Source organism: Salmo salar, chromosome ssa06 (assembly GCF_905237065.1).
Source record: "Salmo salar chromosome ssa06, Ssal_v3.1, whole genome shotgun sequence".
NCBI classification, from domain to species: domain Eukaryota; kingdom Metazoa; phylum Chordata; class Actinopteri; order Salmoniformes; family Salmonidae; genus Salmo; species Salmo salar.
The window spans coordinates 68,583,588-68,597,103 of NC_059447.1; the positions used below are offsets into that span (position 1 = coordinate 68,583,588).

General features: G+C 43.1%; 1 protein-coding gene across 2 annotated transcripts in view; it reads left to right on the forward strand.

Moving 5' to 3' along the window:
• Window positions 1-2,220: 2,220 nt before the first annotated feature.
• Window positions 2,221-13,516, forward strand: part of LOC106607950 (spermatogenesis-associated protein 7) — a 59,550-nt gene continuing 48,254 nt past the window's right edge. The window contains exons 1-2 of one of the 2 annotated variants that reach the window (XM_014205467.2): window positions 2,221-2,351; window positions 2,515-2,545. In XM_014205467.2, coding sequence (XP_014060942.1) covers window positions 2,521-2,545 — 25 coding nt within the window. In that variant the 5' untranslated portion in view covers window positions 2,221-2,351; window positions 2,515-2,520. Of the gene's footprint in view, window positions 2,390-2,514; window positions 2,546-13,516 lie in introns of both variants that reach the window. The other variant, XM_014205466.2, reaches the window with a different exon arrangement.

Consider the following 13,516-nt stretch of genomic DNA (forward strand, 5'->3'; position numbering starts at 1 on the left):
AGTGTTGAAAGATATGGTGTGTTATTTTCCAGATGCAGCTGTGTATTGATGGCAGAAGCTTATGTCATGTATCATTCCATTTGCTCGGTTTGTTTTTATGCTCATGACTCTGCACTTTCCGTCTCTTCCTGTTGCTGTCTCTGGGATCGTTTTGGAGGCACTGACACATCCTGTTCCTCGGAATATGAGGAAGCTTTCCCTGGGGGGATGTATGTCTGAGGGAGAAGATAACCATGAGACCACCCCTCCTCTTATCCCTCCAGGAAGGGTGAAGGGAGATATCTGGAATAATGATATTCCCTGTGGTGAGCCTTACACTTCATCCATTCATCAAACCTGCCATATGTCAATCCCAAGTCAAATGGATGAAACTTTTGCCCTTTTGGTCCATATCTTTAAAGTAAATGAAATTCAATAAGGTTTTATTAATCCCGTAAAAGGCCATTTAGAAGGCAATGTCGAAGTTCAAGAGCACATTCACTGCATTGGAAAGTATTTAGACCCCATGACTTTTCTACATTTTGTTACGTTTGTCTGTAGAGCTCCGAGACAGGATTGTGTCGAGGCACAGATATGGGTAAGGGTACCAACATTTTTTTGCAACATTGAAGGTCCCCAAGAACACAGTGGCCTCCATCATTTTTAAATGGAAGAAGTTTGGAACTACCTAGAGCTGAGCAATAGGGGTAGAAGGGCCTTGGTCAGGGAAGTGACCAAGAACACGATGGTCACTTTGATAGAGCTCCAGAGTTCCTCTGTGAAGATGGGAGAACCTTCCAGAAGGACAACCATCTCTGCAGCACTCCACCAATCAGGCTTTTATGGTAGAGTGGCCAGACGGAAGCCACTCATTAGTAAAAGGCACATGACAACCTGCTTGGAGTTTGCCAAAAGGCACATAAAGGACACAGACCATGAGAAACAAGATTCTCTGGTCTGATGAAACCAAGATTGAACTCTTTTAGCCTGAATGCCAAGCGTCACGTCTGGAGGAAAACTGCCACCATCCCTACGGTGAAGCATGGGGGTGGCAGCATCATGTTGTGGTGATGTTTTTCAGAGGCAAGGACTGTGAGACTAGTCAGGATTAAAGGAAAGATGAACAGAGCAAACTACAGAGAGATCCTAAGCACACAGCCAATACAATGCAGGAGTGGCTTCGGGACAAGTCTCTGAATGTCCTTGAGTGGTCCAGCCAGTGCCTGTACTTGAACCCGATCGAACATCTGTGAAGAGACCTGAAAATAGCTGTGCAGTGACGCTCCCTATCCAACCTGACATAACTTGAGAGGATCCGCTGAGAAGAATTGGAGAAACTCCAAAAATACAGGTGTAGCGTAATTCCCAAGAAGACTCAACACTGTAATCGCTGCCTAAGGTGCGATTACAGTGTTTGAATAATTATGTAAAGGTGATATTTCAAATTTGCAGCAATTTCTAAAAACCTGTTTTTGCTTTGTCATTATGGGGTATTGTGTGTAATTGATGAGAGAATAATCTATTTTAGAATAAGGCTGTAATGTAACAAAATGTGAAAAAGTCAAGGGGTCTGATTACTTTCCAAATGCATTGTATTTTCGAGATACATATGATACATAACTCTGAGTAACCAAAAATGGATAATTAATCAAATCCCACTCCGACACACACACACACACACACACACACACACACACACACACACACACACACACACACACACACACACACAAACCTGATCGTCAGGTTTTTGAATTAGAAGTTGGACTGTGTTTTTTGTTGACCTTCCAATCTCCCTCCAGATTAGTGCTTCACAAACAGCAGTCAGGAGTTGTGACAGGTTAATCAATACAGGGCTGAAATGAGAGGAGCACATGAGGGGCTTGGCCTCTCAGATCTAAGTCGAAACCCGACTTTTCAGACTAGACCTAAGAATGCTAAACACTAACAACAACATAAAATAACTAACACTGTCTCTTTTAACTCTTCTTATCAAACAGACACTGGAATTTCTATGGGCTAGAGCTGCAGCATGCTCTTTAAGAGTGCAATTCAATTCCACAACCTTGTGAAAACCAAAAGACATGAGGTATAGTTTTTCTTTAGGAATTTTTACATAGCCTGTAGCAAATTAACCTGAAAATCTTCATGCTATTTGCTTTATAAGTAGGCTTTAAAAAATAACACAACTCAATACTCACATACCCACAATCCCCTTGGTCAGCTATTTCCCTTTGGAACCTTGCAGCCCATGGCAACCTACAATACTCACTCCAAACATTCATTATTTATTGGCTGACACAGTCCTCATGGAGTTGGTGATGCCATACCCCACTGTCTCACCTGAATACACCTGTCATTAAAGGCGAGCTGTGAGTAGCAGTGTACCTGCTGTCCTGTTTGAATTCAAGTCAGTACAATACCTCAGTTGTTGTATTTTTTCTGTGCTGTCCTTTCAACGTTGAGTATTTGTGTTTGTGTTTGAGTCAGGGCTGGACAGGTCTCATTGTGGATCATTTCCTTCTCCCTTGACAGGAGCAGATGGAGATGATAGTCCAACACAGAGGTCAGTGGGAACCCGTCACTCCGTCTTTCTAAAAACGGTGCCATTAGACTGACTGACAACTCAGTGAAGTGCTTCTGGCTCAGCTAATAATATCTTGTAATTAGAGGGAATATTCAGCACCATTAGTGAATGTACGGCATTTACTTGTAGCATGCACTGCACTATAGGTAGATGAGAGATGAAGGCAACACAAGCCTAATCATTCACATACACATACAATACATGAAATGACTCTAGTGTCACAAGTGCATGACCATATACTGCATTAACATTGTTCTGATCCCATGTAGTGATGTGAAATCTCTCTGATGTGAAATGTTGCTTTCCAATTTCAACATGAAAGGACACTCATGTCCTTGACACCCAGTTTGACAATCTGTGAACCACTGAAATGCCTACGCTGTTATGCATTCCAGCTTGTGATCTGAAACATGTTACAGTGCCGTACCGTACCGTGAATTCTGCAAAGCTTGAAACGCGTTGAAATAATTGTAGCACTTCAAATTGTGTCGTTTCTTTCATGTACACAAACAGGTCACCTATCTATTTGTCCTTTTATATCATCATTCACTTCAAACATTCATTGTTTCACACATCTGTTAGATGAATCAACTGGTGTAGGTGTGTTAAATCTAACAGTTCCTCATCACTCACGTCACTATAGCTTGCACGCACAAGCACGGCTGCACGCCAAGCACACACACACAGTGGGAATCAGAGATCCAAATGTGCAGGGAGTCTGTTTATAGGAGTCACACACACACTTCATGTTCTCATGTTCACATAAGGGATAATTTACCTTGACCTATTACTTGTGCAATGTTCTACACTGTATGGTTTCATTCTTGGTTCTCTACTCTTTGGTTTACATCTAATCTAGACCAAAATATAAATAATTCTGTGTAGGATTTGCTTCAGCAATGCGGAGATATAAAATACCTGTGTTAATCCAACACATTCTGTTTACGAATCAAACTGCTTTTCACAATAATCATACAATTATCGGTCAGTGCCACTGTTACCAAGGTTACATTGTTTATTCTGGTGCCAATGGAGACCATTTCCAGTGGCTGCACCTAATCCAGTCTAATGCCAAAGTATCACAAAGGTCTGTTAGGGTGAATGGCAAGCAATAACAATGTCTACAGACATATATCTCTGTGTGTGTGTGTGTGTGTGTGTGTGTGTGTGTGTGTGTGTGTGTGTGTGTGTGTGTGTGTGTGTGTGTGTGTGTGTGTGTGTGTGTGTGTGTGTGTGTGTGTGTGTGTGTGTGTGTGTGTGTGTGTGCGTGTGTATTGGGGGTATTGAGTGTGTGTGGGTGGATATGTGTCTTGTTGTCCGTGTGTGGGGCTATGGTTGCCAAGAGAGACGGTGGGCAGGTTTGTGTGGCTGTGTAGCTAGTGTTCGTAGATCTAATCATTATGCATAACATTAGCATTATAAAACTGTATACATTACATTACTGCTGTTAAACAATATTTCAGCATGATCATTAGTTAGTGAAACTCTACGTAATGGTTTTAGCCACAATACATTGTAGGTTGCCGTTTATTGTTATGAATCTTGCCCTGGAGGCAGAACTGAGTGATTTGCACTAGATGGGCTTGCTTCCAAGTCAAAATTTGCTATATCGTAAACATTCATGAAATCAAACATGTGCTTTTTGGTATTCATTTAAGTTTAGGCATTAGGGTTAGCAGTTTGGTTAAGATCAGGGTTAAGGTTAGGTTTAAAATCCGATTTGAAGACTGTGTGGCTATGCTAGCTAGTGGCCTCCAGGTCAAGATTCATGATAATAAATGCCAACCTGCCCATATATTACCTAAGTCTGCTCACTCATGTCCCTCTGAGGCCACCGTACAAGTTATGATCTGGTTCACATCCTATGCAAATACTGTTCTTATATCTTTATATAAACTATTCTAATACCAGTTCCTACAAGACAAAATGGCGGCGGAAGAAATGACAGCAGTTTTACGGGCGCCCAACCAATTGTGCTATTATGTGTTCTATTTCACCGTATCTTACGGCAAAAAGAGCTTCTGGATATCAGGACAGCGATCACTCACCTCGGATTAGACTAAGATTTTTTCTCCAACAAGCAAGATGCACAGGACATTCTCCAAACACCCGACAGGGCCAACATCCCCGTTATTTGCAAGAGGAAGCGACGCAGGTACAGAGGACAAAGAGCCGGATGCCTGGTCAGGACCCGGAAAAGGCGAGTGGGAAAGCTGCCGTTACCGTCAATACTACTCGCCAACGTGCAATCATTGGACAATAAATTAGATGAAGTACGATCACGAATATCCTACCAACGGGACAACAAAAACTGTAATATCCTATGGTTCACGGAATCGTGGCTGAATGACGACATGGATATTCAGCTAGCGGGATATACGCTGCACAAGCAAGATAGAACAGCACACTCCGGTAAGACGAGGGGGGGGCGGTCTGTGCATATTTGTAAACAACAGCTGGTGCACGAAATTTAAGGAAGTCTCTAGATTTTGCTCGCCTGAAGTAGAGTATATTGTGATAAATTGCAGGCCACACTACTTGCCTAGAGAATTTTCAGCTATACTTTTCGTGGCTGTTTATTTACCACCACAGGCAGATGCTGGCACTAAGACCGCACTCAGTCAGCTGTATAAGGAAATAAGCAAACAGGAAACCACTCACCCAGAGGTGGAGCTCCTAGTGGCCGGAGACTTTAATGCAGGGAAATTTAAATCAGTTCTACCAAATTTCTATCAACATGTTAAATGTGCAACCAGAGGGAAAACAATTCTAGATCACCAGTACTCCACACACAGAGACGCGTACAAAGCTCTCCCCCGCCCTTCATTTGGTAAATCCGTCCACAACTCTATCCTCCTGGTTCCTGCTTACAAGCAAAAATTAAAGCAGGAAGCACCAGTGACTCGGTCTATAAAGAAGTGGGCAGATGAAGCAGATGCTAAACTACAGGACTGTTTTCCTATCACAGACTGGAACATGTTCCGGGATTATTCTGATGGCATTGAGGAGTACACCACATCAGGCACTGGCTTTATCAATAAGTGCATCGAGGACGTCGTCCCCACAGTGACTTTACGTACATACCCCAACCAGAAGCCATGGATTACAGGCAACATTCGCAATGAGCTAAAGGGTAGAGCTGCCGCTTTCAAGGTGCGGGACTCTAACCCGGAAGCTTACAAGAAATCCTGCTATACCCTGCGACGAACCATCAAACAGGCAAAGCGTCTATACAGGGCTAAGATTGAATCATACTACACCGGCTCTGACGCTCGTCTTATGTGGCAGGGCTTGCAAACTATTACATACTACAAAAGGAAGCACAGCTGCGAGCTGCCCATTGAGACGAGCCTACTAGACGAGCTAAATCACTTATATGCTCGCTTCGAGGCAAGCAACACTGAGGCATGCATGAGAGCATCAGCTGTTCCGGATGACTGTGTGATCACACTCTTTGTAGCTGATGTGAGTAAACCTTTAAATAGGTCAACATACACAAGGCTGTGGGGCCAGACGGATTACCAGGACGTGTGCTCCGGGCATGTGCTGACCAACTGGCAGGTGTCTTCACTGACATTTTCAACATATCCCTGATTGAGTCTGTAATACCAACATGTTTCAAGCAGACCAGCATAGTCCCTGTGCCCAAGAACATAAAGGCAACCTGCCTAAATGACTACAGACCCGTAGCACTCACGTCCGTAGCCATGAAGTGCTGTGAAAGGTTAGTAATGGCTCACATCAACACCATTATCCCAGAAACTCTAGACCCACTCCAATTTGCATACCGCCCAAACAGATCCACAAATGATGCAATCTCTATTGCACTCCACACTGCCCTTTCCCTTCTGGACATAAGGAACACTTATGTGAGAATGCTATTCATTGACTACAGCTCAGCGTTCAACACCATAGTACCCTCAAAGCTCAGCTAAGCTAAGGATCCTCGGACAAAACACCTCCCTCTGCAACTGGATCCTGGACTTCCTGAAGGGCTGCCCCCAGGTGGTGAGGGTAGGTAGCAACACATCTGCCACGCTGATCTTCAACACTGGAGCTCCTCAGGGGTGCGTGCTCAGTGTCCTCCTGTACTCCCTGTTCACCCACAACTGCATGGCCAGGCACGACTCCAACACCATCATTAAGTTTGCAGGCGACACAACAGTGGTAGGCCTGATCACCGACAACGACGAGACAGCCTATAGGGAGGAGGTCAGAGACCTGGCCGGGTGGTGCCAGAATAACAACCTATCCCTCAACGTAACCAAGACTAAGGAGATGATTGTGGACTACAGGAAAAGGAGGACCGAGCACGCCCTCATTCTCATCGACGGGGCTGTAGTGGAGCAGGTTGAGAGCTTCAAGTTCCTTGGTGTCCACATCAACAACAAACTAGAATGGTCCAAACACACCAAGACAGTCATGAAGAGGGCACGACAAAGCCTATTCCCCTCAGGAAACTAAAAAGATTTGGCATGGGTCCTGAGATCCTCAAAAGGTTCTACAGCTGCAACATCGAGAGCATCCTGACTGGTTGCATCATTGCCTGGTACGGCAATTGCTCGGCCTCTGACCGCAAGGCACTACAGAGGGTAGTGCGTACGGCCCAGTACATCACTGCAGCTAAGCTGCATGCCATCCAGGACCTCTACACCAGGCGATGTCAGAGGACGGCCCTAAAAATTGTCAAAGACCCCAGCCACCCCAGTCATAGACTGTTTTCTCTACTACCGCATGGCAAGAGGTACCGGAGTGCCAAGTCTAGGACAAAAAGGCTTCTCAAAATGTTTTACCCCCAAGCCATAAGACTCCTGAACAAGTAATCAAATGGCTACCTGTACTATTTGCATTGTGTGCCCCCAACCCCTCTTTTTACGTTTCTGCTACTCTCTGTTTATCATATATGCATAGTCACTTTAACTATACATTAATTTACATACTACCTCAATTGGGCCGACCAACCAGTGCTCCCGCACATTGTCTATCCGGGCTATCTACATTGTGTCCCACCCCCCCACCCGCCAACCCCTCTTTTACGCTACTGCTACTCTCTGTTCATCATATATGCATAGTCACTTTAACCACATCTACATGTACATACTACCTCAATCAGCCTGACTAACCGGTGTCTGTATGTAGCCTCGCTACTTTTATAGCCTCGCTACTGTATATAGCCTGTCTTTTTACTGTTGTTTTATTTCTTTACCTACCTATGGTTCACCTAATACCTTTTTTGCACTATTGGTTAGAGCCTGTAAGTAAGCATTTCACTGTAAGGTGAACACCTACACCTGTTGTATTTGGCGCACTTTGATTTGATTTGTCTACACTTCCTATCAACTTTTTCTCCAACTTGTCCAAATTCCTCCCTATTTAAAAGGCATTTGGAATTTCATTCTTGTGCAAATGCCAGCATCCATTTCATATGCCTTTAAATGTGAACAAGGGAAAGAAGTGATTTATCCGCAGATCAAAACTGCATTAAGCAGACAATCAGGCAGAGCCCCAGCTAGCTAGCTCCCTGCTGGTCCCTCTGATCTGTTCTACACAAAACAGTTGTGGTTTAAATATCAGCCCTTACTGACACGTTGGCCCAACATCTACATAAATAATGACTGGGCTGTTCTTGACACTACTGTACCGATGATGGAGATGTTGATAAAGCTTTAATGTTATGGATGAGTTATGGCCAACTGAATAGGAGAAAGTTGAAGCATGGTGGCAAATGCATGAACAACAAAAAATGTCTTGACTGATTTACTTGTAGGAAAAATCTCATCGTCCTGTTCATTTTAATGGATTGACATTTGGAGGGGAAGCGGTGTTGATCAATGGGGGAGACGGTTGGCGGAGAGGGTTTGGCTCAGGTGAATAGAAAACATTTCCTTCCTGATTGTCCCTAGATGGGCTCCTCTTTAAATTGAAACTCAATACTTAAATATCCAATAAAACATTGATTATATTCAATTGGATTGAGTTTCATTACTATCACTTTAAAATATGTGGCCATTGAGATTTTGGTGTAACCTACTAGAATATAGCAGCTTGATCATCAATCATCAAGCTTGATCATTGAAGCTATTAAAACTTCTCTAGGAAAGGGGGGGCAGTATTGAGTAGCTTGGATGAAAAACATGCCCAAGTAAAATGCCTGCTACTCAGGCACAAAAGCTAGAATATGCATGTAATTAGTAGATTCGGATAGAAAACACTCTGAAGTTTCTAAAACTGTTGGAATGATGTCTGTGAGTATAACAGAACTCATATGACAGGCAAAAACCAGAGAAAAAAATTCAACCAGGGAGTGGGAAATCTGAGGTTTGTAGTTTTTCTTTGTCAGATGTCAACAGTCTTTAGAACCTTGTTGCAGGCTTCTACTGTGAATGGGAAGAGAATAAGAGCTGATTCAGTCATGTGTCTGGAAAATTGGCATGAGCTCAAACAGGCCGTGAGAGCAAGCTGCCTTTCCTTTCAATTCTAAAGACAATGGAATTGTCCGGTTGGAATATTATTGCAGATTTATGATAAAAACATCCTAAAGATTGATTCTATACATCATTTGACATGTTTCTATGAACTGTAATGGAACTATTTTGACTTTTCATCTGGACAAAACTCGCGCGCTTAGTGAATTTGGAGTGCTGGACTAAACGTGCAAACAAAATGGAGGTGTTTGGACATAAAGATGAACTTTATCGAACAAAACAAACATTTATTGTGGAACTGGGATTCCTGGGAGTGCACTCTGATGAAGATCATCAAAGGTAAGTGAATATTTATAATGTTATTTCTGACTTCTGTTGACTCCAAAATGGCGGGTATCTGTATGGCTTGTTTTAATGTCTGAGCACTGTACTCAGATTATTGCAAAGTTTGCTTTCGCCGTAAAGCTTTTTTGAAATCTCACACAGCGGTTGCATTAAGGAGAAGTGTATCTATAATTCTGTGCATAACACTTGTATCTTTTATCAAAGTTTATGATGAGTATTTCTGTAAATTGATGTGCTCATTCACCGGCAGTTTTGGAGGCAAAACATTTCTGAACATTACACACCAATGTAAAATGGGGTTTTTGGGTATAAATATGAACTTTATCGAGGAAAAAACATACATGTATTGTGTAACATGAAGTCCTATGAGTGCCATCTGATGAAGATCATCAAAGGTTAGTGATTCATTTGAGCTGTATTTCTGGTTTTTGTGACGCCTCTCCTTGCTTGGAAAATGGCTGTGTGGTTTTTCTTGTCTAGGTGCGGTCCTAACATAATCTAATGCTATGCTTTCGCCGTAAAGCCTTTTTGAAATCGGACACTGTGGTTGGATTAACGAGAAGATTATCTTTAAAATGGTGTATAATACTTGTATGTGTGAGAAATCTGAATTATGAGATTTTTGTTGTTTTGAATTTGGCGCTCTGCTATTTCACTGGCTGTTGGCGGGGTGGGACACTAGTGTCCCACATGTCCTAGAGAGGTTTTAAGAGACTATAACCATAAAAAAATTGTTAGTTGGGAAGTAACCAGATTACATCAAGAGCAATGGGGTTAGACAGAACCTCCTCTAGTCATCAGTACACCACATCAGGGGCACAACTTTGGTTTTAGAAGTGGGGGTTGGATAAACACTTCAAACAGCCTACCCAACCGCTTGGAGAATTCCAAATTCCGAATTGCCTCATTTTGGGGGGGGACATGTCCCCACCGTCCCTAGTGAAAGTTGCGCCACTGCATCACATGATCACATTATTGTGCTTTCTAAACAACTGGGAATTTGGAAAAGAACAAGGTCAAATCATGACGTCAGTGATCTTCCGGTCAGAAAATCAGAGCTCTAGAAAGATGTCAGAGTTTCCAACTTGGAATTCTGAGTTGAAGCTCATTTCTTTCCGAGTTCCCAGTTGTCTTGAACGCACTGAAGTTGGAGATTTCTGAGTTCCCAGTTCCCAGTCATCATAAACATGGCATTAGCTTCTGTAACGACCCCGTAGGTGGGGGTTAGTGTCACATGTGTGGTAGTGCACAACCAAGACTAATTTCCAGTTCTCAAATGGGAATATATTAACTCATAAGGCTTAAGAGTTAGTTTGGGGAATCTTCATGTCCCAAAATAAAGTTCACTCAAACATGGCAAATACTCCCAAATCAAACACTGGCCCTTTAAGACAATATCTAAAGTAAACTTAAGTACTGGGGAATATATTATTCAACCAGGGCAGACAGAGCTTCAAACCTTATCATATTGGGGTTCTGTTCTGGCTGGTCCAATGACCGCAACAGAGCTTTGGCTCCTTCAAGCTCGCTCTCTCTCCTCCATTTGAATGCCACTACATAGCCTTTGTGCTGCTGCTGCAGCTCTTGGGGCATTGGCCACTACAACCCACAGGTTGAAGCTGAGGTGGGAGGTGTGTGAGCACCTGAGGGGTGTGCAGCTGCAGTCAATTAAGTTACTGTGGAGAGCTGCCACACCTAGACATCAGATGGGGACAAAAGCAGGGCTTTCCCATCCCTACACCCCTCGGGTCCTCGCACACCTCCGAACGAAGCTTCAACCTGTGGGTTGTAGTGGCCAATGCCCCTAGAGCGTTCTCGCTTAACAGGCAATCTGATCCAAAGCCATTGAGGTACACCCCTGGACCTTGAGGGTCATACACCAAAGGCTGGTATTCAGCCTTACCCTGGTTCACCCTCTTCATGGGTCGGGGTTACTGCCACTTTCTGTGAGACACAAATGATAACTGGTTATTGAGAGGGTGTTTCTCACCTCCATGCATCTGTGCCTCCTCACCAGCCTTCCTGTTCTCCTTGAATGCCCAGCAGGTGTCCTCCTTGAGCGGCTTGACTTCATCCAATTGGGCCTTTGGGTTTCTGCAAAGTCTTGTTCTATCGTCACAGAACTGTTATTTTTACCACAAGGCTCTTTTCCTTAACAGATTATTTTGCTATATCACCTCAGGTCTTTCTTGCAAAGCCATGCTTCTTCAACCTACTTCTCAGAGTAGAGCAGGTGTCTTCAACCTTTTCTTGCCCAGGGACCGCCTCCCATGTAGCGACCCAGGAACCCCCCATCATATGTTAGCAAATAAAACATTTTCATGTCTTGTCTTATCATCAGGTGAATGATAATGGAAGTTCCCTTGATGACGGGCTACAATTGCTCCTTCCATTTCGCTCTATCCTGTGGTACCCGACAAGGCTGTTCGCACTCTCCTCTGTTATTTGTCTTATTCTTGGAGCCTGTTGCCTAGACAGTCCGCCAATCCACTATTCACACACCAATCATAATTCAGGACACCAAGGATTACATCTACATATATGCTAACAATATACTGCTAATCCTCCAAAATACCCAGCAATCTCTCCCACATATTTTTGACATCTTTAATGAATTTAGCCAAATTTCAGGCAATAAAATCAATTGGGTCAAATCTGCCCTTTTAACTCTAATTGATATGGGATATTATCCAATGGTAACACTTGGTACCCCTGTAGTAAAACAGTTTAGATACCTGGGAGATGATATCCACCCACAATCCAATCCATAGTTGATCCTGCAAAGGCAAAAAAGAGGCCAAGGCCTTCCAAATTTTTGGTATTATTTCTGGTAATTTGTTCCCTCTTTCCACATGGTTTGATCGAGATGCTCAGGTGGCTTGGCGTCCCATAGAGGAGTACCTAGTATATCTGCACAGCATCTGGTCCACTTCAACGTCTCCTTGAGATACTCCCCAAAACAATTTGGCGCCTTAATAATAACACAGGCCATCTCTATGTAAGGCACCGCTGAAAAGTTATCCAAAACCAATTGGCACAATAACATATTATATATACTATACTTCACATACCATCATATCCTTCCACAGGTGGAGCGACAAGGGTGTACATATAGCAGCTGATGTTCCTTGATGAGGGAGGGCATTTCAGGATTTACAAACAACTTTTAATTTACCGGGCAAATCCTTCTTCTTTTATTTACAACTTCACTCCGCCATGCGAGCTTATGGTGTTTTGAGAACCGGCCTAAACCCAGGGGACTGGTTTCTGATCAATCCTTGTATTTCTTAAAAGCATATCCGAAGCCTTGATCAACTATGGAAGAAAGACCTCACCTTCAATCACTGAAATGAAAGAGTGATTGCCCCTAAAAACCAACTAATCCCTTTGAAAACAGTCTATGTGGCATCAATATGAGTCAGAAACATTCACTCCAATGTCAAAATTGAGTTCAAAGTGTAAATAGGATCATTTTTGTCATAAAGTCAGTCTCATCTAAAACTACGTTTGGAACCTCGGTGCGTCACAACGATTAAATGAAGGTTGGGTTTGGATTACAACTATGTCAACAAATCATACCTCCTTTTGCCAAACTCCACGTTCAAATCGCCCCTCTGCCCACTTCACTTCCCTTCATTGAATGGGGCTCAGTTGTTCATTGCCCCCAACGTGTTCAAAGGATCACGGCAGTTTTAAACTGAAAATCCCTATACGGATTGTCCATGCTTCCAGCAGAATGCATAGCCAACTGGTGTGCATGCCCTGCCGAAGGACCCTATCATGCAGAATAGGTGGTTGGAGTACTTTGGTCCCCAGTGGTGGTGAGTATACCGGTAGCTAGACCATAGACTGCTGGTTATGTATTTGGTTATGTATATTTTGATAATCATTATCACTATTATTGCTAGCATTGCTGATGACACGTTAGGTAGCTAGCTACCATAACTAGCTAGCTAGCTACCTATCTAGCTAGCTGGCTAATGTTAGCCTACCACAATACAACTCGGATTTGGCTTGGAAACACAATATCATTTCAAAACAAGGCAAATAATTGTTAGGAAAACCTTTTGTCATGATTGTGATGTCACCAGATTGAGTTTAGATGCATTATAACTTTAGCCATAACTTTTGTTTTTGATGCGATTCCAACGGGGGTTTTATTTTTCTTTAAATTCCTCTG